General features: G+C 41.5%; 2 protein-coding genes across 16 annotated transcripts in view; one reads left to right on the top strand and one right to left on the bottom strand.

The window, feature by feature from the left end:
• LOC143022627 (uncharacterized) overlaps positions 1–24,611 on the top strand; it is a 179,800-nt gene that overhangs the window by 88,251 nt on the left and 66,938 nt on the right. The window lies entirely within an intron of this gene.
• On the bottom strand, positions 11,017–12,330 carry LOC143022632 (uncharacterized). Its single transcript, XM_076180943.1, has one exon. The coding sequence runs from the start codon at positions 12,328–12,330 to the stop codon at positions 11,017–11,019; it is 1,314 nt and encodes a 437-aa protein (XP_076037058.1).

Below are 24,611 nucleotides of genomic sequence, written 5' to 3'. Positions count from 1 at the left end.
ACAATTCAGAGCTGCCTGAGTGGCGTAATGTTCGCGTAAGATATGTCTGAATTGATCAAGTCTTCGTGTGTGGTGGAGATTGGAACCGTGTCGTGCCATGTATTCGTGGGTATGTCTCGCTTGAAAGAGGAGACGGTGTATTCTGTAGTTTATTGTTGAGTGGATGTGAGTTCTGTGTGCTATTTTTGGGATTGTGAGGTTGGATGCCTTGAGTATGGCTTGTTCTGTGTGCCTTCTCGACTCCCTCCAGGTCTAACGGTCGGGATTGTTTGAGGTGGTGTGCGTATCTGTCCCAACGAGTTTTTTTGTGTATCTGCATGTAATGGGTATCTGTATTGGATTTGTGGATATTGTTAGAATTACGAGTATGTGGTCGCTCGTTGTTTGTGTGCCAGGTTTGATGTAGTGATTGTGTGCTGCGTGTTTATTTGCAAGAATTATATGTTGTGTAGTGGCTGTGTTTGGTTCTCTGATGTGTGTGGGAAACTCAGGTCCCAACACCCATACGGCGAGATTCCTGGTCAGGTAGTCCAGCCCTCTGCCGGGGGGATTAGAAGCCGAGTGACCCAGCGTGTGGTGACGTGCGTTCAGGTCGCCCAGAATGTACGTGGGATGGTTGAATGTGGCTAGTCTTATGAAATCTGGATATGTGAAAATATTCCTTCTGGGAGGAATATAATTATGTAGTGGCAATGGTGGTGGGACCTAGTGGTGTTTCTATGGTGATGGCTAGTGTGTCAGAGAAAAAATTGTCTATGAGTGTATGTTTTGTGTGTGTTTGTATTGATATGCTGACGCCAGCGTGTGTTTCTGCATATGTATTTTTCATGTATGTTTGGTAACCGGGGATTCTGATCGGATGTTCTGTAGAACACCCGTGTGCGTTCGTAATGATGATGTTTGTGTTAATGTGCTTGTATGTGTTAATGAGCTCGAAACGTCTCGGCCGCCAAGCCAAGACGTTGTGTTGGAGGATGATGAGGGTGCTGTGTTTTATTTCTTCTTGTTACGTCGTGTGTTGGTTTGTGTGTGAGGGTGGGGGGAGCTGATCAAATTGCTCTTGACTGATGACTTCGAATTGTATTTGTGGTCTGTGCTTGTTCTGTTTCCAGTCGTCGTATAGTTTTTGTGTCTTTGGGTCATTGAAGTTGTGTATTTTGTATCCGATTTTTTCTATTTGTTTTAATATGTCTTTTTGTTTGGTGTTGGCTGTTGAAGGGTTATCCTGGTATGTGTAAACTGTAATGCTTTTTGGAACGCCGTCGTCAGTCTGGTCCTTGTCTGAGGTCGAGTCTGTTGGGGAGGAGGAAGAACTGGAGGAGGAGGGGGGAAGGTGGCTGCCGAGTCCTTGGGGACTGATACCGACGGGTAAGTGATTGTAGTTGAGGCGGTGGAGCTGTTTTTGGATATTGTTGCGGTTGAGGTGGAGGGGGTAGCGGTTGAGATGTTGGAGTTGGAAACGGAAGGGGGGGGTGTTGGAGGAGGAGAAGTGAATGCCTAATAAGGCAGAGGAGTTGGGGTTGTCGCCTAGATTCACTGTGGGAAGGCTGTTCAGTTGACATTATTCGTTCATTTTTTATGAGAAGTAACCTGGGTATTGAATGTTATGTAAATGAGCTCGGTAAATGATGCCCACCATTTGTAGTTGGGCAGTAGTGGAGAAATGAAGATGATTGGGTGTGGATGGTGTTGTGATAGGAGAGTTGTTCCTTGTGACTGAGGCGTATGAGACGGCGGTAGTTGTGGTTGTTGACGGCCTGGGGGTCTGCTGGATTTTGGCGGCTTTCTTCCACTCGGGGCAGGAGCGGGCGACGGCCACGTGATTGCCCGAGCAGTTGATACACCTGAAGTTTGTTGTCGAGCAGCTCCGATGATCGTGTCCTTCCTCAGCACACTTCCTTGAGGAGGTCTCCTTGGTGCAGGATCTTGTGTTGTGGGAGTAGGAGTAGAGTAGCAGCGGTAGCATTGCTGCACCGCTACGTATTCCTCACGTCAGATGTTGCATTGCATGGGGGAACTACGAGGTTGAATAGACGTAACCCTTGAAAGAGGGTCGCGTCGGCTTCCTCCGTAGTTCCGAACATGATCTTGAAGATTCTGTTGCTGTTGCCGAGCTTGGTGACGTTGGCGGTGGTGATGAAGGTGTGTTTTTGAGTCAATTCGGGCTGGATTTCTTCCGCCGTGTGATCTCCAATCCAAGGCTGGATTCCGCGACAGAAGACGGAGCGTTGAGCTAGATGTTGCGGAGTTAGGACCGGAGCCAGTCCAGCTTCCTTCAAAGGAGAGTTCTTCAGGTTAAAGATGGGTTGTAGGTGTTTTTTATTCAGGCGAAAAACCACGTAGCCGTCAGCCGTTTCAGTTAATCGAGTTATCAGGATTTCCATATTACATAGTGTAGTCAGTTTTTTCATAGGTGGGTTTGGTACTTGTAGCCGCCCGTAGGCGGACTTTGGCACTCAGTGTGTTTTATGTTATGATGTAAGGAATGATGGCGGTAAGAAAAAGACATTTAAAAAGTAAAAGGATGGTAGAGAAGGGGGGGGGGAGGGTGTGGTGTCACGGTATTATATTTACCTCTGCCGCTAAAGCAATTGTGGATGTAGGCCAGCGTTGAGTGTTGGGGAGATCTTAATGGAGGTACAGCGGAGCGTAACAAGTCACCGTGGCCAGTCCTCATGGGCAACTCCATCAATCAATCAATCGGTGGAGGAGGCGGCGGCGGAAGATAGGATAGGTAAGATGGAGGAAAGGGGGAGGGAGTGCAAGAGGTAAGGAGGAAATGAATGGAAGTTAGAGGTTCAATAGATGTGGGGCAGACCCACTTGCTACCTTGATACTATTTTAATTATTAATTTTTATGTTGTGAAGCTAGTGCCAATTTCTTGTTGTTGTTGTTGTTGTCGTTCCCTAGACTGTCTGTCCGAGCAGTCCCGTCTCCCCAAGGAAGGCCACAGCCGAAACTGGGTTTTCCCACAAATCCTTTATAGAGTGTATGTTGTGTTGTTTGCGTGCATGATTGTGTATAATGCAGTCTTCCATTATGTGTTGTATGGTATGGGGTGAAGTGTTACATCCTGGGCAGCTGTTCACAACACGGTCGTCCAGCCTCTTCTGGTAGCTTAGAAGTGCTGGGTGGTGACCGCATCGCAGTCTGGCCAAGTGGACTCTGTCCTTACGTGGGAGAGAGGATTCAGAAGGGTGGATATCAGGGGGTCTGGCATGCAGCAGTGTGTTGTCTTTCAGTGTGTTAATGGAGCGGTGAGTGATATGATTATGAATATGTTTCCGGAGGCTGGTATTTGGTGGTTGTGGAGGAAGAGAAGAGAGTATCTGTGTGTAATAAAGGTCTATGGGTGTAGTTTTAATGTTTCTTGGTGTGTGTGGGTGTTCTGCTATGTAGTGTAGCGGGTGTGATGTGTTTGTGGTGGCTGCAGCAAGTGTTTGTGTGCCTCTCATGTCGAGGTGGTCCTTGACTTTGAGGACTTTTGTTTCATGGTGTAAATGGTCTGTAGGTGATGTATTTGTGCAGCCTGTAATTGTTTTTAGGGCTTTGTTTTGTATGATTTGAAGGGTGTTGTGGTGTGTCTCACTGAGATTAGGAGCCCATGCAGGACTCGCATAATTCATCACTGAGCGTATGCATTGTTTGTATATTGTTATATTAGTTTCTTTGTTTTGTCCAAATGTTGTTCCAGTGATTGACTTAAGTGCGTTAAGTCTAGGTGTGCATTTGTTTTTTATGTTTGTGAGGTGTTGTTTGAAAGACATGGATGTATCGTATGTTACACCAAGAATTTTCGGTGTGTTTGTGTGTGGTATTAGAGTGTTGTTGATGTAGAGATGAGGTATGTATTTGTGTTCTTTTGTCCAGTTGGTGAGAAGTGTTGCTGTAGATTTGGTTGGAGCTATTTTGAGTCTGTTTGTGATGAACCATGTGTTGAGTGTATCAAGGTAAGGCTGGATTATTTCTGCAGCTTTGTCTGTGTTACGATGTGTGCATGTGATTGTTATGTCGTCTGCGTAGGAAGAGATTTGTATTTCTGAGGTGTCTGGCGTGGGTAAGTCATGCATGTATAGATTAAATAATGTGGGGGATAGAACTGAGCCCTGTGGTACTCCGTTCTTAATGTTTCTGATGTGCGATGATTGGCCATTATATGACACATGAGCATTCCTGCCTGCCAGATAATTGGCCAGCCATCTTTTGGTGTTATTGTGCATGTCTGTGTTATATATTTTATTTGTTAGGTTGTGGCGGGGGATAGCATCAAAAGCTTTACTAATGTCCAATGTTATAAGAAGTGTTCTGTGGTGGGGCCTATCTGAATTGATGCCATCTAAAATTCTTTGTGTGAGGTTTGTCAGAAGAGTGTTTGTGGAGTGTAGTGGCCTAAAACCGTGTTGTGAGTCAGCAAGGGGAATATATGGTGTGACAAGTTTAAGTATTAGGCGTTCAATGACTTTAGAGGGGGTGCAGAGAAGTGTGATTGGGCGGTGCGATGTTGGGATTGTTGGATCTTTGTTCGGTTTTGGAATGGTGATTATTTTACCATGCTTCCAGATGTCGGGTATAGTGTTGTGTGAATAGCTGTAGTTTGCAATGTTTGTGAGTGCGTGTATACCTTGTGGTCCAATGTGTTTTAGGTGGATGTTGCTTATGTTATCAGGGCCACAGGCAGATGAGTGCTTGAGACTATGCATTATGAGTTTTGTCTGACTGTCTATGAAGGGTGTATAGTCTGAGTCTGTGGGAAAGTCTTTCTTACGTCGAATGGTGCGTCGGTCGTCAGGGTGAGATGTAAGATGGCTCGTCTGTGCAAAATGACGTATGAGTGCGTTTGCTTGTTGTCTGTTTGAGGGTAGATTATCTGTTGTTGTGATTATTGCTGCGTGAGAGCGTGTAGTGTTAGTGTTGGATAGTGTGATGCTGTTGAGTGTTTTGTACAATTTGCTGGTGTTTGTTTTGTGATCAAGTGTATTGATAAAGTTTTGCCAATTTTGTGTTTTTTGTTCATGTATTTTATTGGCAATCACAGTGTTTAGTGTTTGTATTTGGTCTGCTATGTTTTGAGGGATAGGTGTGGGGGTATCGTGTTTAAGTGTGTCACGTTGTCTGATGAGGCCTTGGATTTCTGGTGTGAAGTTGGGGTTGTGTGATTTTCTGTTGCCTCTAGGGATGTATCTCTTGTCTGCGTTTTGTATGATTGTATTAAAAGCGTGCACAGCATTGTTTATGTTTGTGATTGGTGTACTGTTAAGTGTTTCAAAATGTTGTTCTGTCTCTTCATTAAAGGCTTCCCAGTTAGCTCTCTTGTAATTGGTGTAAGTGTGTCTGTGGCCAGCTGGGGTGCATCTTGTTTTGGTGGTGATGATGATTGGAAGGTGGTCAGAGCCAAGGGCTCCGACCACTCTCCATGATGTTGTTGGGGTTAGGCAGGGGGAGCAAAAGGTGATATCAGGAGAGGAGGGAGTGTAGAGGGCTTGGTATGGGATATGTGTATGATTATGCGTGTTGTTCATGATAGTCAATGAGTCGAATTGAGTCTGTATATCAAGCCCTCTGTCTGTGTCAGGGTTGTCGACAAACCAGGCAGACGACTTGGCGTTGAAGTCACCACCCATGATCAGGTTGGGGATTGAGGTTAGTTGGCTGAGTTGAGGTCTGAAGGTGGTTGGAACTGTGGGGGATGATTGGGGGGGAATGTACATGTTAACTATTGTTAGTGTTGAATTGTTGCCTGTGCGGATACGAATGGATTGGGTTTCTGTTGTGTTATCTGTGGCAGGGAGGAGAATTTTGGTTGTGGCACTTGTGTCCACAAAACAGATGGAATGGTGGATCAGGGTGATGAGTCCACCGCCATTGCCGTCAGTCCGGTCTTGTCTGATGGTGGTGTAATTATGAAATGATGGTGTTTTGTGTGAGTGTCTTAATTTTGTTTCTTGTAGAATTGCAATGTGTATGTTGTGTTGTTTAAGAAAGTGTTCAAGTTCATGTTTTTTAGTGTTAATACCGTCAATGTTGTGTTGTAATATGTTGATGTTGTGTGTTTTGTATGTGTTGTATGTTGCCGTTTGGGGTTGAGGTTGAGGTTGGGGTGGTAGTGGGGAAGGTGTAGGATCTGGGTCAGAGGTGGGGAAAGGAGAGATCGGGGACAAAGGAAGGGGAGTACTAATCGGGGGTAAGGGCAAAGGGAAATTGGGAGTGGGTAAGGGTGTTGGCTGTGGTTGGGGAGGTGGGATTGGGGTTACTGGAGGGCAGGTAGAACATGTCCAAGTGTTTGTGTATTGGTTTGTGTCAGCAAGTGTTGTACAAGTGAGGTGGGCCCAGTTTTTGCACATATTGCACTGAACTGAGCCCTTTGTCTGTCTGCTCGAAGTAATGGGTTTAGAGCATGTTGGGCATGTGTATTTTGTGGTGGGCCCAGGATTGCTCTCTACATCTCCGGCTAAAAGTAGAAGAAGAGGGGTGATCGCCGGAAAATGACCCCTCAGTGCAGAAAAAACGTAACATTGTGTGTTGGAAAAAAAGGATTGTGGTACTCCCCCAGGTAGGCGTAGCTCCTCCTTGGGGATCGGTGCCATCTGCGTAGAGCTGATGGCCAGGGGTAGTTGCTGCTGATTGGCCCCCAACTCTTGGGGTTGGGGGGTGGTCCCACGACGTAGACGTTGCAGCTCCAGGACCAATTTCTTGTAATGGTTGAAGGCTGGTCCATCTGCAGGATCGAAATGTTTGTTCTTCTTCTTGAGCTGTTTTGATGGTGTTGGCTGTTATTTTGTTAGTTTTGTATTATTTACTTTTTTATTTATTTATTATATATAAAAAGTATACGACTATTACTCGCCTATTTATAGGTTTTGAATTTTCCTAGGGGTATATATTCTTTTTGTCTTCCTTTTTATTTTTGTGTTGTGGGGGTGGGGGAAGTCTTGATTCCTATACTTCGTATGATTTTTTTTTTCAATGAGTATGATTTTTGCCCATTGGGATGACGGCTAGTGATTTTATTTTTTATTATACATTTACGATGTTGGGAGAGGGCAGTGACTCCTATTTGCCATACTCATTGATTTTAGATTATATCACGTGCGATTGGTTTCGCACGTGTTATCATCTTTTTTGATTAACAATAATAATAGCAATAATGTTAGTAGTAATAGTAGTTATTGTTAGTAGGGTTAGTAGAACAATGAAGGGTAGTAATATATTTTGTGTTGTTATTGTGTTTGTGTTTAATTTATGTATTTAGGTTCGGGTGGGGGGCCGTTTATGATGGGGGACACTCTAGGCCACCAGTTGTGATCGTGTCCGTCTTCTGTGTCTATGTTTTCGCTGTTTTGTACTAATTCTGGGTTTGTGATTGTAACTCTGTTCCATGTTCTGTAAGTTAGTCTGTGAAGTCTTGTGTTAAGTGGTTCGAGTTTATGTTGTATGTGTTGTTCTTCTACTGTGTTAAGGTATGGGGGTATGGAGTGTTTGGCGAATTGTAGTGTTTTGTTTTGTATTGACTGTAGTTTTTGGAGTTGATTTGGTTTTAATGTGATAGTTGTTATTGGTATGTATTCAAGTTGAGGGGTTCCATGTCGTTTCGCCCCATTGCCTTTTCGCCCCCAGTCAGTTCGCCCCATCTTTGGTCGTTTCGCCCCGAGAGGTTTGGTTGTTTCGCCCCAAGCTGTGGTCGTTTCGCCCCTACCTACCTAGTCTCGGTTTCGCGAGGTGTGAATTCTTTGCAACACTGTGCTATGAGGCGCTAGTTAAGTAGAAATTCAAACGTCAGTGATTGCTTGCCGTTGCCTTGAGGTATTAACATTCTTAAAATTTAAATGTTTTTCATCTTCAGTCGTCTTTACATCATTATGACTGCTCCCTTGAGTATTCCTTCTGTATTTGGTGCGCTTGATCGACCGTCGACGATACCATAGCCCTGCCTAGCGGAGAGGTTTGGAACCAAACTAACTTTTCAATTCGGGATATGAGAATTGGAAAAGGATTTGGTTTTTCTATATTCTGATATTTCCCCTTTCTGATATTTTTCCATAAGCACCCGTCCTCAATGATAATATCATTGAGAAAGGGTGTTAGTTGGGGGCGGGGGTGATGTTTTTCAACTCAAGATATCATATTTTATTCATATTTCAACAACTCATAATCCTACTTCAACAATGCGTCAAGTTCATGTGTATTTACCTAGTTGTATTTTGCGGGAAGGGGAGCTATGCTCGTGATGTCCCGCCTTTGTATCTCGCAGTGTCTAGTTTGTTTTTAAACTCATGAATGGTTTTTGCGCATACTATTTCATTGTCCAGTTTGTTCCAAGTGTCCAAAACTCTATGAGGAAAACTGTTTTTCTTCAGCTCTCTTCTATAGCTATGTTTTTTTATTTTCTTTCCATGTCCTCTTGTGTTTCTTTTGTCCCAGTTAAGTAAGTTCTCTCTATCGAACCTCTGTGCCTCTCATGATTCTGTAGATGGTCAATAGGTCACCTCTCTCTCTCTCTTTGCTCCAGTGTTGGTAACTCCAGTTTAGCCAATCTCTCCTCGTATGATAGGTTTGCAAGTGCAGGTGCCATTTTTGTAGCTGCTCTTTGGATTCTTTCTATTTTCTTTATATTCTTTTGGTACTGGGGGACCACAATGTCGCCGCATACTCTAATCTAGGCCTTATCAATGTAACCAATATTTTTTTTATCATGTCTTCGTCCAAGTATGTAAACGCCACTTTTATTGATCTTAGCAAGTTGTAAGTCTCCCCGACAATTTTGTTAATCTGTATATCATAGGACAAGTCGTTTGTGATAATTACTCCCAAATCTTTTTCGGATCCTACTTTCTTTACTTCTTTGGTTCCAATTGTATATTGTCCTGATATTCTGTTTTTGCTTTTTCCAAACTCCATTATGCTACACTTCTTAGTATTAAAGTCCACTTCCCATTTCTGACTCCAGTTCCATACCCTATTTAGGTCTTCTTGCAGTGCTTCACAGTCCTCATCAGTTTCTATTTTCCTTAGCAGTTTGGCGTCATCGGCAAAGAAGCTCATGTAGCAGTTCACGTCCTCGTCCATGTCATTCATATAGATAGCAAACATTATTGGTGCCAGCACAGATCCTTGTGGTACTCCACTGATCACCTCTTTCCAATCTGAATATTTTTCTCTGAGCACTACTCTCATCTTTCTACCAGTCAGAAAGTCCTCTATCCATTTTAGTAGGTTTCCTTGTATTCCTCCTATGTGTTCCAGTTTTTTTAGTAGTTTTCTGTGTGGTACTTTGTCAAAGGCTTTTTGCAAGTCTAGGAATGCACAATCAGCCCATCCATTTCTTTCTTGCACTATGTCTATTAGTCTTGAGTAAAAGCATATTAAGTTTGTGGAGCATGATCTTCCTTGTCTGAATCCGAATTGTCTTGGGTTTAATATGTCATTGTCTTCCAGATGTTTTACCCATCTATTCTTGATTATTTTCTCACAAATTTTGGCTATGGTGCTTGTTAGTGATACTGGCCTATAGTTGGTGGGTTCTTCCTTGTTTCCTCCTTTGTATATTGGTACAATGTTAGCGTTTTTCCAGTCCTCGGGTATCTTTCCTTCTTTGAGTGAGCTGTTTATTAAGATGTGTATTTTGTCTGTTAGTTCTTCTTTGCACTCCTTTAGAATCCAATTTGCAATACCATCCGGGCCATGTGATTTTCTGACATCCAGCCTTGATAGATGTTCTGATATTTCCTTTAGTGATGCTGTAAACTCATTCATGAGGGGAGATTTCTTGTTTTTATCTATGTCACAATTTGGTATTTTCTCTCTGGTGAAAACAGATTTAAAGTGATTGTTCAGAACTTCGTCCATCTCTAAATCTTCTGTGTATTCTATGTTTCCTTGGCATAGTTTCACCATTTCCTGTTTGTTTTTAAGTTTACCATTCACATACCGATAGAATAGTTTGGGTTGCTCTTTGCATTTGTCTATAATATCCTTCTCATGGTTCCTTTTCTCCTCTCTTCTCACATTAACATACTCATTTCTATAGTTAACATAAATTTGCCATTTGCTTTGTTTTTTTGTCTTTTCTCCACTTTTTCCAAGCTTTGTCCCATCTGTCTTTTGCCTCACTGCATCTTTTGTTGAACCAACATTTAATGTACTCTCTCTCTCGCTTTTGTCTTGGTACATGCCTGTTTACACCTTCATTGTAGTTTTCCATCAATATATTCCATTTCTCTTCCACTGTTGTTTCTTCCCTGTAAAATATTTCCCAGTTTGCATTCCGGAAGAATGTCTTTAGTTTTGTAAAGTCTGTTTTGTTGTACATCAGTCTTCCTTTCCTATGCTTTTCGTTCCTCTCTATGTCTATTTCTTCCTTTAGTACAGTTTCGATGAGTACATGGTCACTCTTTCCAATTGGTGTCTCATACTGGACTTTATGCACTATTTCAGGATGACCTGCACCACACCCATTTTCCGTTCAAATGGGGGCCGATTGATGTCATTGCATTAGCCTCTGTGAATCCTTGAACACATAAAATCAAAATTAGATTTTGTACACAAAGAATTTATTTGAACAGGAATCAAGAAATAAAATAAACAATACACAAGTCAAAACCGATGACCATGACAGATCATACATATAATTTCACAGGTAATGGTTTATCCCGAAATGAAAAAAAATCCAAAATAATAATAAATTCATGATAAATTAAATTCCGTTTGGCATAGATGCACTGATCCAAATATGGGAGATCATGAATACAAGGGAACCTGCCAAATTGAACACCATATATTTGAACAATCAGGAGGGATTAATACATCCCCGCCAAAGCACATTAGTTCCTCATGAAACGACAGGTCCATTCAGATATGAGCACGCTTTCATTAGTTGTTTTGCTGTTTTCGTTCCTTTATCGTAAGCATCCCATAATAAGAATATCTTCTGCTGAAGTTTCACGTACTTCTTTCACCCATCCCGAGACAGCTTTCCATCGGAAACAAGTCGAACGTTAATTTCCGTTATGCGGCATTCTTCATACAGTAGACCAATCAGTTGGTAAAAAGGCAAAGAGCATCGACCTCCAGCCTGACGATTGAGTGCATGATGCCAACCCTCGATGTCGTTGTTTGTGCGGATTGGGCGTGTAAATGCTCCAGGCAGAAGGCGGCCAGACGGTACTTTGTATCCACGTGTTTTCGATATAATCTACGAATTTCTCCAGCTCACTTGAGTTCGCCTTTGACTTCAGTTCATTGAATTCTAATTGAATTTTGTCCGCTGGAAGAAACGGCAGTGCCATCAGCTTACGGACGTAGGCGAAAATGTTCTTTTCTTTTGAATATGAAACTTGAAGGCCAAGTTCTTGAATTTTCCGCCAAAGTGCTTGTGTCCAGTGGAAAAGGCATCCAATGATTTTCACTTCTTTAAAAACTTTGGGAAACGCTTTCCACATGGCCATTTCATAATCAATAACTAGTTGCTGCAGCCGGGTTGTTGCGCCATCTGTTTCAAGAACCTCCTTCAGTTTTTTCAGCACCGCTTTGTAATCAGATTTTTTCTTCCCAGACATTAGGACAAACACCAATGGGACTTGTTTGATGTTGTCTTCGCTCTTAACAAATGCATTTATAGAAAATAACTGCTTGAAGGGTTCCCGGACGAGTTTAAATGTAGAATCTGCATACCAAGTCTTTGCCTTGCGAAGTAATTTAAGTTGCTGTTCTGATGCAAAAACGAGATGGCGCCTATCTCTTACTTTAACGTCTTCGACAAGAAAATCATCGGGTTTGTGTTCATAGTTTAGTTCGAAGTTCAAGTCTTTAGGATCTTTTGGCCGGTTCTTCTGTCTCAAACGGTTCGTTGCTCTCACAAGATTGCTTGTAGTGGGGAGGGAAGGGCAGGGAGCGGCGCCGACGTTTTCCAGTAGAACTTCAGTGATGATAGCTGATGCAGGTTTGTACATGTCCGTTGCTGCCTTGGCCTTGACGCTTGCGGAGATCTTTGTGGCTATATCAGTTCCCGGTTGTGCGGCGTGGTTGTGGACGTTTTTTCCCACGATAAACTCGTTTCCTTTCTGCACTACCGTTGCGCGACACTGGTTTCCTTTTGGGCGGACCGTACATTGCCAATCAGTTGTTCCAGTAGTTCTCCGTCTCTTCACGTTATACGAATAACCACGATTATTGACCAACTTTCTACATCTGCGTTTCGTGCCATCTTCTATTATCTCGAATGTTAATCGGAATTCCTCAGCAACAGCCGAAACTGTAGAAGCGTCTTTAATTGAAGGTTCACCAAATTCCGTTGGGGAAGGGACAGCATTGTCGTGACTGTTATCTTCTTCCATCAATGATGTGTCGATCACAGACATACACGGCACATCTCGTAACGAAGGCAAAATGTCGACAACTGGACTTGATGTTATACTCGGTGCATCGAAAACTGGCCGTTAGGGCGGAGCACGGAGATTCCCCGTGTTGCCACATATAATTATTTTATAATTCTATTTTATTTTAAACTTTATTTTATGATTTTATAATGTTGCCACATATAATTATATTATAATTTTTTGTCACACACCACCACTGAGGTATAAATCAAAGCAATGTTTTCTATACAAAGGTTTCATTTCCTCGATTTGTGGACATGGCATATGGGCGGGAGAGAGCGATGTTGCCACTCTATCCCTTCTCTGGCCACGCCCCCACACTGCATTCAGAAAACATTGCATCCACACGCACGTTCTCGCCATGGATAAATATATTATATATATATATAGAGAGAGAGAGAGGGCGGGTGGGTGGGCGAGCCGTGCGGGCCGTGTTATCTGTTGAGATGTGGCAATACCGGGAAATCCACTAACCACGCCTTAGCGGCCAGTTCTCGTTGCGTCTACTATAGTGGGCACTGGCTGGATTGGCGCTTGAGCTGAGAAAGCTTGTGCAGGTAATCAGTGGTGGGTGTTTTTTCTTGGTCGCGGGCTTGTCGTTTGCTAGGTATACCTGAAAAGATCAATAAATATTGACAAGACGTACCGATGTTATCAGGGCTGTGATCTGTTTGAATATCATGTTTTCGTTTGTTCGATGTATCTAGAAGCGGTACAAAGTGATTAGGTGTCCAGATGCCACGGTCTGTACCGATGCTGCCGAAAAGCGACCACATAACGTGTATGCAGTTCTTTTGACTCGTGGGGTGCCGTATTCCACGTGGATTGAAAGTCGTGTTCAATCGTCCGACAGCAGGATCTTGCAGGCCATTCATTGGAGGATAGATCGATGTTATGTGTGATGACGTCACAGTAGCAAGGGCATGAATGGTCCAAGCAGACGACTCGTTTGATCGGATGCAATCTTGAATGGCGGTGACGTAGTCCGGGCTGAGGGCTTCTAAAATAGGATCATCATTTTGTTTTTTGTAAAATGTTGCCTGGGAAATCATCTCAATCGCTGTTCTCATACGTAGCTGTTTCGATAGCCCTGTATGTCCACACAATGCGACCAAAATTGAGTGGAAAAGACAACTTTCATCCCCTGGTACGGATACTGGTATTCGTTCATGTCTTGTACCAAACTTCGAAAGTATCTCCTGGGCATTCCTATCGACTTCATGAAGGTTTTCTTGGAATCTGCTGAAGCCTGGTGGCGCTGGATGTTCCGAAGAAATATCTCCTCCCGTCTGGCAGCTTGTTTCAAAAGTTTGAAATCGAGAGTTGTGGCATCCCTCAGTCTCTGGAGCGACAGACTGTAGCAAAAAGCGTTCGGCTCGAAAGTACTGGTGGTGCAGTGGGTACACCAATACGCCAGTGGCATCTTTCCCAATTCTTTCATCATTGCAATCGTAAGGCCTTCCTTGGCATTTTCTGTGAAACCAACTTCGGCAGCTCTCGCAGTAAATGACGTCGTTCTGGCACTCAATCTTGCAGTCACCGCAGGGGTACTTCGGATTCGTCATTCTGTGTCGTAAATTATTTGTGTCTTGGCAATTCTTTCGGAATGTTGAAGGATGATATGACCAGTTGAGGAATACACCCATTCTTATACTGTCACTGGGTAAATTTCATTGGATCACTCATAATTACTCGATAGCGATTGGCCCAAAGTTAATTGCTGAAAATATATTGGCTGCCATGTCCTTGCAACCTTAGCAACCCGTCCCTTGCGTTCCGTAATTAAGAAAACTTAATTTAGTTACTTGTGAGAATTCGGGTTGGAAACAAATAAACAATATAAAACTTCCAGGCCTGAGGTTTAGATACGTGGATAAGAATTAAACATGACGGCCGGCTTTTTAGCATCACAATAACGACGTGCTGGATCCTTTCTTACCTTGTAATTTGTATGTTATTAATAAATTCGTAATTTGCTAAAAAGTCGTTATTTTAATAAGTTTTGGTTTATGATTTCTGTTTGATACGGGCCTTCTAAAATTTAAAAACTGTCTCCGTATGAGGAACCTACGAGTTAGGCCCGCCAATGGTTTTAGGTTAGATTTTATACCGTTGCTGTAATATTCAAAACAACCAGAATCTATTTCTGAAATTTTTAACGGCTTAAAGGGACACCTGCTAAATCTAATTTATAAATTTCAAATTTGAATTTAATTCATTAAAATGACCCGTGGCATTTTTTTTTCGAATAGGTCAATCATCACCATTGTTTTGATAATGTTGCTGTACATGCCAGGTTTCAATGGTTTACCATAGACATTAATGTATAAAATGTATTGGTTTGTTTTCCAATCACAGGAGACCCGAATCAGTATTTTCGCAAACTTTTCGCTCGCGTGTCACCTCCTCCTCCTCGCATATGTCATCTCATTTTAGTGTATTGAGCATTCGTGTTACCTCATCCTCATCACATGTCATCTCCTCATTTTAGGTGATTAGCATTCGCAACCAAATAGGCTAACACACTCCTGGGGTTGTTTAGTGTGGAACCAATTACCCAATTGCCATAATCACATTCTAACAATGCCCCAATTAACCGACTTCTTTAATTACTAAATATAACTCATATGTCACCTCTTGTTTGTTGATAGAGCTTGATTGCTGATGTAACCGTTCTGTTTACTGTACGGCAATGTGTTTATTATGCAGTAATTATATCCTGCGTGTGGCAACCAGATAGTCATTCTCAAGTAAAATTTATTGCAGAAAATCTTATTTCTGGGACAATTTAACATTTAAAACAGGAAAATGTTATAGCTAGTTGTCAATAATTCAGAATCTGTTTGCATTAATCACAGATGATTTCTATGCATTTGTTCTGCCAAGTCCAGTACCCTTTGTGCTTGAAAGTGGTGGCTTAATTAGGATTAAACTGATAAGGTTCACTTGTGTACATAGCAGAGTTGTTCTTTGATCTTGTGCTGTTCCCACCTTCAGAGGAGCAAGGGGCTCCAAAACGGTATAATAAAACTCAACTGATGATTTTCCTAGGCCGTATGGAGAGACGGGAAACGGTCCCCTTATGCCATAGAGGTATACTGTACCTCCATGCTTATATGCCAACGGAGACAAGGAAAAATCAACGACTATCACTATAAAACTATAAGGGTCAGAAAGCCAAAGCCAAATAATTAAATTTATAGTTAAAGGGACTCATCCGAAAAGTTATTTCACGCCAGGAACTACAGTACTGCCATCTAACGGCAGTAGCAGAAAGCGTTTTTCGCAAGATAATATGCTTCCAAAATCATCGCATGCCATATTAAATGCCACAGCTTGGGGGCGAACTGACGGGGGGGAAAGGGCAATGGGGCAAAACGACCGGTTACCAAGTTGAGGTCATATAAGTACTTTGTATAGTCTTAATATTAGTTTGGTGTCTAGGTTTCTGAATCGTCTTAGTGTCTGTAATGTTTTTTCTGCTTGTAGTTTCCTGTTGTTTGTGTGTGTTTGTAGACCTCTGTTTCCAAGTGTTCGTCCTAGTATTTTTATGTTTGTTTGTGTATGTGTGTGTCTCCTATCCATATTTCTGCTGGTTTCTGTGTTGATATGTTTAGTAGTTGGAATTTTGTTGTGTTTGTATTTTCCATTGTTGTTCATATGTGTTTATTGTTTCTATTGCTCTGCTTGTTTTTAGTGCTAACATGTTTTTGCCCTTTTTGCTTGGGTATGTGATTATTTGTCAGGTCATCTGCAAATTGTATGTGTGTGACTCCGTGTGTCGGGTTGGGGGTGTCATGTGTGTAGAGGTTGAATAATGTTGGTGAAAGGATGCTTCCTTGGGGAACTCCACTGTATATGTTGAAGGGTCTTCCTGTATAATGGTGTATTCGTATTTGTGCTTGTGTGTTGTCGATGTAATTGCAAAGTATTCTTGTTAGTATGTCAGGGGTGTGTGTTTGGTGTATTTTGTATTTAAGTCCTGTGTGCCATATTTTGTCAAATGCTTTTATGTTTCTTTGTGACAGCGACGAGTCGCGAGGCTCGGATAGAACGAGTGGGAGGAGATTGAAAGAATACTAGGTCATTATAGACCCACTGGAGCAATTTAGGGTAACAAGTAAAATTCACAATAATATGTACTTTTACTGAGTTCTGGGTGCCAGTTCTGCCATGACCGAGGTCCACTCGGTCGCAATATGGATGAGGTACAAAGTATAGAAGGAACAAGAGAATAGCATGTGTGAACTCACTATATATATACATAATTATTTCAGACAAATGAGAGAGAATGTGGGTGGGGAAGGGCAAAAGAAGATGTGTTGGGAATAAAGTTTATTGCCCTAATGTTGCGACCAACTTGGTCTTCAGAGGACTACAGCATTACAGATGGATCACAATTCTTATATTCGTAGTGAGAGGAAACCCGCCAAGGTATGAGTGGAAGGGTCATGTTTTCCATTTGGCTAACGATTTCATTATTAGGACACTTGCTGCTTTCAAGAGGCATTTAAATCCGTCTCTGTCGTTGTTGTTCTTGTTGGTGGCGATATGTGCAGCTTCCACAGTTTTTCTCGTCTTCTTTTCAAATCCCTCGTGTAGAATTTCTTTGTTGTTCCAATCAGGTAAATGTCCACATTTGTCCAGGTGACGAACCAGGGAGTTAGATGTTCTATGTGCCCTGAGGTCGTTTTTGTGCTCACTCAAGCATTTATTGATCCCACGACCTGACTCACCGAAGTATGGTGATGGATAGCCGCTACATGGAATATGGTAGACGACACTGAGATTATTACGAATATTATTATGTTTCTTAAATATTTTTCCTATTTTATTGGAAGATGTTTTTGCTACATTTATTCCAATTTTTAACAAATAATCATCAATAGCTATGGTGTTTGCAGAATTAGGGTCAGAAATAAAATGTGACTTATCTTTTCCCGGGGTCCGGACGTTTGAGCCATCGAAGATCTTCTTGGCTTTCCTCATTGTCCTGGTGATCAAACCTCCGGGGTATTTCAGCTTCCTAAAGGTATTCTTGATGTAAGTTCATCCTCTAGGAGTTCTTCACTGCAGATACGAAAAGCTCTGAGAAAGAAACCTATTAGAACACCCATTTTAACATGTCTGCTGTGTGCTGAAAAATAGTGGACAAAGTTGTCCCAATTAGTGGGCTTCCTGTACACCGAGAAACTTACCTGTTGAGAACCTCTGTGTATCAATGTGTCTAAAAATGGTAACTTACCCTCCTTTTCCAGTTTAACTGTGAATTGAATGTCTTTATTCACAGCTTTGAGTCTTCTCAGCCTATTTTCTACATTAGTTCCTTTTGACATCACCACCATTATGTCATCCACGTACCTTAACCAAGTGGTACCTCTTCCCATGATGTCGATATATTTGTCCATTTCTAATACTTCCATGAATAAACATGCCATGACAGCAGATAATGGACTCCCCATTGCGAGACCTCTAATCTGTTTAAATTCAGTGTTGTTAAACATAAAATATCCAAATTTGACACAAATAGATCTTGGAACTGGAAGGATATCATCATCAATATCTGTTACTTTCTTCACTGCTTCTAGGGCATCAATAATAGAAACATTTGTGAATAACTCTGTTACATCGAAGCTTGCCAACTTTTTATCATTTACATTTAGATCTTTAAGTTTCCGGATCAGGTCGGAAGAATTTCTTAAATGGGCCCCGCTGATGGAACCGATGGCGTTGGAAAGGGGTTTTGACAGACATTTTGCTAGTGTGTGAGGAGCGCTACCAATTCCTGAAGTTATGGGCCTCATGCGGATATTTACCTTGTACTTTAGGTAGACCGTGCATTAATGGTGGTTTTGGAACTTCTAGTAATCCTAACAACTTTTTCCCCCTGGTTGACTTGCGTAAGATTTTTCTTGCTTCTGTGTTGAATTTTGCTGATTCCACTGGCCTGCGAAGTTTCAAAGGTAAAGCATCTGATAACTGATTCTAGGGTAATTTGCTATGCAGAATCTAAAAATCACACTCATTTTGTTCAATCAGGTCACGTTTTTGAGATACGAGGCGGTAAAAATAATCAAAAACGCCATTTAGTGCTATTTATTTCCTTTAATTTTGGAAAAAAATTCTTTACAAAAGAAATATTTTTTTCTTGCATAGTTCAGAAGATAAAAAGGATATATTACAGAAAATCTAATCATGGATGAAGGGCCTTTTCAGTGACTTTCTCTTGTGTTGGGCAGCCACCACGTCTCGTTTCAAACACCAACAGTAGTCCGCAAGAAAGTTCACATCCCACCGGCCTTGGTAGCGTTCTTCCATGACACGAATATCCTGGTGAAAATGTTCTCCCTGTTCCTCACTGAAGTCATCACAGTTGTGAGGGAAATAGTCTAAGTGGGACCGTAGAAAGTGCATTTTGACTGACATGTGAGCCCCTAATTTTTGATAGCTGTTCAAGAGCTCATCAACTTCTTTCTCATATTCTGCACTTCGGTTATTTCCTAGAAAGTTTCTTATCACTGACTTAAGCGACCACCAAACGGACAGCTCAGCTGCATTCAGTGCATCGTCAAACATTGAGTCCTTCATAAGTTCCCTTATCTGAGGCCCATCAAAGATGCCAGCCTTAAGCTTTTCCAGACTGATCCGAGGAAACTTCTGCTGAAGAAAAGTAAATCCCATGCCGTCCTTGTCCATTGCCTTCACAAAGTTCTTCATCAGTCCCAGTTTGATATGTAAAGGTTGGAGTAAGACCTTGTTTGGTTCAACAAGAGAACGAGCCTGAACATTGTGTGAACCAGGTTCCAAATGTTGTCATGGTGGCCATTCTTGTCTGACAAAATGTTGATCATCAGCCCGACTATCCCACAAACACAAAAAGCATGGATACTTTGTGTACCCACCCTGTAGTCCCAAAACCAATCCAACTACCTTAAGATCTCCACAGATCAACCAACCATGGTCATTGTAGTTCAGAGCAGACAGTAGCTGATCCATGTTGTCATGAGTTTCTTTTATTTGCACCGAATGACCGATTGGAATTGAAGAGTATTTATTTCCGTTGTGAAGGAGGACTGCCTTGAGACTTCTGTTGGAAGAGTCGATGAACAGTCTCCATTCAGTAGTAACATAGTCCAGCCCCATTGATTGAATCAAACCAGCAATGTTGTTGCAGTAAACTAATGACAAGTCCTTCTGGGTTGTGAAGAACTGTCTAAATTCTCTTTCACGCTCTCGGTACCAAAAGAATGTTGTCTCAGGTGCTAGCAAATTTTTCTCACGAAGACGAGAACCCAGAAGCTGTGCTGATTCCTTTGATAGGTTTAGATCCCGTGTCAGGTCATTGAGATCTGCTTGTGTTAGAGGCACTGGCCGGTCATTCTCTTCTGGCATGTATTCTCCACCCTCTGCCCTGTCTAGTGCGTTATCAGATTCCGATTCAGAGCTAGATTCCATTGCAACATCTGGCTCGGGAACGGGCAGGCCTGGACCATGAGGGACTGGTCGTATGGCAGACGGAACATTAGGATACTGAATACAATGCTTGTTCTTGCGGTTGACTCCTTTAAGATTAGTCATGCAGAAATAGCAGTCTGACACATGATCTTTACCCTCTCTCCAAACCATTGGAACAGCGAATGGCATACTCTTCCTTTTTTTATTTCTCCAATCACACAAGTTCTCGATACATGTTTTGCAGCTAACATGGGGGTGCAAATGGCTTGTCCTGGTCCCCAAGCTTAACTCCAAAGTAAGCATGATATGCCTTCTTCACAAAATCAGTTATATTTGCTAGTCGACGAGGAAGAATCACATTACCACATATGTAACAGAACTTATCAGGATGATTTGTGCATTTGCGTTCCATTTTCTGTCAATCTAAGATACGAGTCCAAAATAGAAACACAAGAAGCACAGATTCTTGTAAAAAGCATAGATTCTAATAAAATCAGTCACATTGATTGGAGATCACACTTTTCTAAACCATTTTCAGTTTCAGTGTTGTCAATGTAGTCAATGCAGTTTCAGTTTTGGTTTCAGTTTCCTGAAAGTAAACAAAAACATCATTAGGTTTCAGTATCAGTTTCCCTTATACTTAGTACTATACATCCAGGAGGTGCTCAGATGAGAGGAAGGGTGGGAGGGGTGTGGAGTGTATTTAGGGGTGAAATGGGTGGGAGTGTTTTTGTGCCTTTCCCTTTTTGGCTACCTCCCTTGGAAGGGGGAAAAAGCCTTGGTATATGTATGTATGTAGTACTATACAAGGCCCAAAAGTCGCACTTCTCATATCTCAAAAACTAGACCTGATGCAAGGAAACGGATGGCATTTTTGGATTCAGCGCACCAAAAAACTTATAAAACACTTGAAAAACCTTCGACCTTTGAAAAAAAAAAAAAATAAATAAAACGCAGGCCAGTGTTCTATATCAGTGTTGCCGGCTGGTTGTCTTTCGTATGTTGATTCTTCATTCAAAAGATCGGACATTTTGCCCGGATAGTCAATTTTATTCAAAATAATTACTCCGCCGCCTTTGTCGGCGCGGGTGATTATAATGTCATTATCATTACTCAAAGTTTGAAGGACTTCTCTAAATCTTTTGGGAATAACAAAACAATTACAATCGGCCAAGGCTTGGTAACATGTTATTACCCCTTGGGTGAAACCTTTATCGACTTCGTTCTCAGACCATTTATAATTATGTAGCAAAAATATCTTCCAATAAAATAGGAAAAATGTTTAAGAAACATAATAATATTCGTAATAATCTCAGTGTCGTCTACCGTATTCCATGTAGCGGCTGTCCATCATCATACTTCGGTGAGTCAGGTCGTGGGATCAATAAACGCTTGAGTGAGCACAAAAACGACCTCAGGGCACATAGAACATCTAACTCCCTGGTTCGTCACCTGGACAAATGTGGACATTTACCTGATTGGAACAACACAGAAATTCTACACGAGGGATTTGAAAAGAAGATAAAAAAAATCTGTGGAAGCTGCACATATCGCCACCAACAAGAACAACAACGACAGAGACGGATTTAAATGCCTCTCGAAAACAGCAAGTGTCCTAATAATGAAATCGTTAGCCAAATAGAAAACATGACCCTTCCGCTCATACCTTGGCGGGTTTCCTCTCACTACGAATATAAGAATTGTGATCCATCTGTAATGCTGTAGTCCTCTGAAGAAGACCAAGTTGGTCGCAATGTTAGGGCAATTTTTTTTATTCCCAACACATCTTCTTTTGCCCCTCCCCACCCACATTCTCTCTCACACACACACACACACACACACACACACACACACATATACAGGGTGTCCCAATTTGTATACACTCTTTGAATTGTTACAACTTGTTCAATTTATTGATATTAACGTGGAAAACAGATTCACAGGATTGAAACTTTTCACATTTAAAGATTCTGACAGTCCACAGTGAAAAAGTAAAGATACATGGGCAATTTGAGAATGTTAAAAAAAAAAAAAAAGATCAGCTCACATAAAGTGTTCAAACTGGTTGCCGTGCTGCTCAATACACTTTTTGCATCGTGAAAATATGGAACTACAAACTTCCAGTAGCATTTCTCTCGGTATCTGAGCACATTCTTCTTCAATTGCCTCTCTTAGTTCGTCAATTGTGTTAGGTTTTCTGCTGTAAACCTTATCCTTTAAAAATCCCCACAAAAAAAAAAAAAAAAAGTCCATGGGTGTCAAATCTGGCGATCTAGCAGGAAATTCAACGGCCCCTCTTCTTCCAATCCATCTGTCTTGCAGGTTTTCATCCAAATATCCTCTCGCATCACGATGAAAGTGTGGGGGTGCACCATCTTTTTGGAAGTAGAACTCGGCATCTCCAAATTGTTCTTGGAAGCATGGCATAGCAAATTCTTGCAACATGTCGAGATAATTCAACCCAGTCACTGTGTGGCTGAAAGTCCACACCAGACAGTGACTCCAGGCAAATTCAAGCGACGTTCCACTGTAAGATGAGGATTTTCTTGTGCCCAGTAACTGCAGTTATGGCGATTTATCGAGCCATTCAATTTAAATGTGGCTTCTTCACTCCAGATAATTTTCAGTGAAAACGTGTTATCGTCTGCACATCGTGCACGGTACCACTCGCAGAATTCAATCCTTCGATCAGGGTCATCTTCGTTGATAGAATGAACTAGCACTGGAATAAAACTTTTCCATTGCGCACGTTTCAAAATGATTTTGGGATGCCTGTTTCACGTGACAGTTGACGAACAGATTTTCGTGGGGAATTTTTAACATTAGCAATAATATCTTGCTCTTTAGTTGGGTTTGTCTATGTTCTTTTTCGTCCTGAATGTTTTTTTCTCATGCACTGGATGGTCCCATGATTCTCAAAGTTATCTATGATTCGTGAAAAGGTGACGCGTATTAGGGCATCTCTGTGGAACTCAAGCGTAAAGCGTCTCACCACTTCAGCTTTTATTTTCACATTTCCAGAATGTTTTCAGAAAAAAAATTTTTGCTCTAATGTAAGCCCAGTATCTGCCATTCTTACTCCAAAATCATATCTGAAATAGAATTTTTTTTATAAGCTATTTAAATTCAGTGTATACATATTTTTGGAACATCCTGTATATATATATATATATATATATATATATATATATATATACATATATATATATACATATATATATATAAATTCTTAATGGTGTTAACAAGATATTTCATAAAAGATTGAAAATTGTTTTGTAATGAGGTGACGGAAAATGCAGGCTGGAGATCCTCGGAAGGTGGATTTGTCGGATAAGTAAGACCGGAACCCTGTGGCTCCAAGCTGAAAATCGAAATTAGCGTAAACGTTCATGCCTAATAATAGAAAAACAACCGGCAAGAACATGAACCAAAGATTGAAATCACTATGTGGGTTAGACGTGAAATTGACGTGTGATGTGATGTGATGACGGTGCGACGTGATGTGTGACGTGATGTGCGGCATGACGTATGGCGTAGCATATGGCGTATTGTGTGACGTAAAATTTAACAAAGGGGGATTCAAATGTTTAACCTAGAATGAAAAAATTTGAAATGCCTGGCTAGGTCTAGGTTTGAAATGATACGTCAACTCACTGACTTAAGTAGTAATCGGCCTATAGGTCCCAAAGTGTCTAGACCGATGAACAATTGGATTGCACAGATAACAAAAGATAACACTGGTTATACAATTATTTCGGTTATTGTAGTACTGCAAAGGATTTTATATTCAAAATTAGTCTGTTACAAAAAAAAAAAAAAAAAAAAAAGGCATGACTTAATAGAAGGTATGGTGCTTACCGCAGGAGAAATCCAATCCCGGTATGGGACTAGGTGTGAATTCAGGGCAGCAGATGAAGGGGGAGGAGCAGGAGGAAAAGTGGCTCCGACGACCTACTCCCTTTATTCTCCGGTTCCGTTTTGGGCAGGTTTTCTAGAACTCTAATAGAAGTAATCTGGTTGATGAATACTTACGTCAGCTTGTGACGTTACACTGAGGATTGTGCCAGCTTGTGGCGATAATTCCAGCTGGTGAAGGTGATTGATATCCACGTCAGCCTGTGACGTTAATTATGAGGAAATTGTGCCGGCTTGAGGCGATAACTCCAGCGCTACGGTCACTCGTAGACGTCCTTGTCTTTTGAAAGTTTGTCTCTCACTCTCTCCTTTCTGGCTCCAGTCACCCCTATCCGGTTACACCCTGCCCCGTGGTTCTTCTTAAAAAAAAAAAAAAAGGTGGCCAAGACAAAAAATTAACACACAAAATCCTGAGCAGTACAACAAAAACAAAGGGAAATTGAAAATTATTATCACTTGTAAAAGAAAAAGGGAGGAAGGAATTGTTAGAAAAAAAAAGAAAATAAAAAAGAGAGAGATGATTTCTTAGATCGATACAGTAAGCTTACGGACGAGTATAAACAAGCGAAGGCCTGAAAGAACAGAAAAGTTTCGTTCACAAAGAAAAGGGGAGAAGACATGTTTAGAGGAAAAGCGGTCCCCCAATGGGAACAAACGAAAAATTGTGGAACAAATCATTCTGAATACGAAGGCATGAATAAATACATATAGGTACGTAATCATACATGCGCCCACATATATAGGCTCATCTTCTAATTCTCAGTAGATCGTCGTTACACTCTTGATACTATGTGTCGTTGGCTTATGGCTATTGTTTCGTATAGTGTGGATATGGCTGTGTGTGTTCCTCGTCTTCTTGTAAATCCGTG

This window comes from Oratosquilla oratoria, unplaced genomic scaffold (genome assembly GCF_046742065.1).
Source record: "Oratosquilla oratoria isolate Oo_2021 unplaced genomic scaffold, ASM4674206v1 SCAFFOLD129, whole genome shotgun sequence".
Lineage (NCBI taxonomy): Eukaryota > Metazoa > Arthropoda > Malacostraca > Stomatopoda > Squillidae > Oratosquilla > Oratosquilla oratoria.
This window is presented reverse-complemented; position numbering and strand designations above follow the sequence as displayed.

What these genes read in the sequence shown, in the direction of transcription:
- LOC143022632 (XM_076180943.1), bottom strand. Translation starts at nt 12,330, where the DNA reads ATGGAAGAAGATAACAGTCACGACAATGCTGTCCCTTCCCCAACGGAA.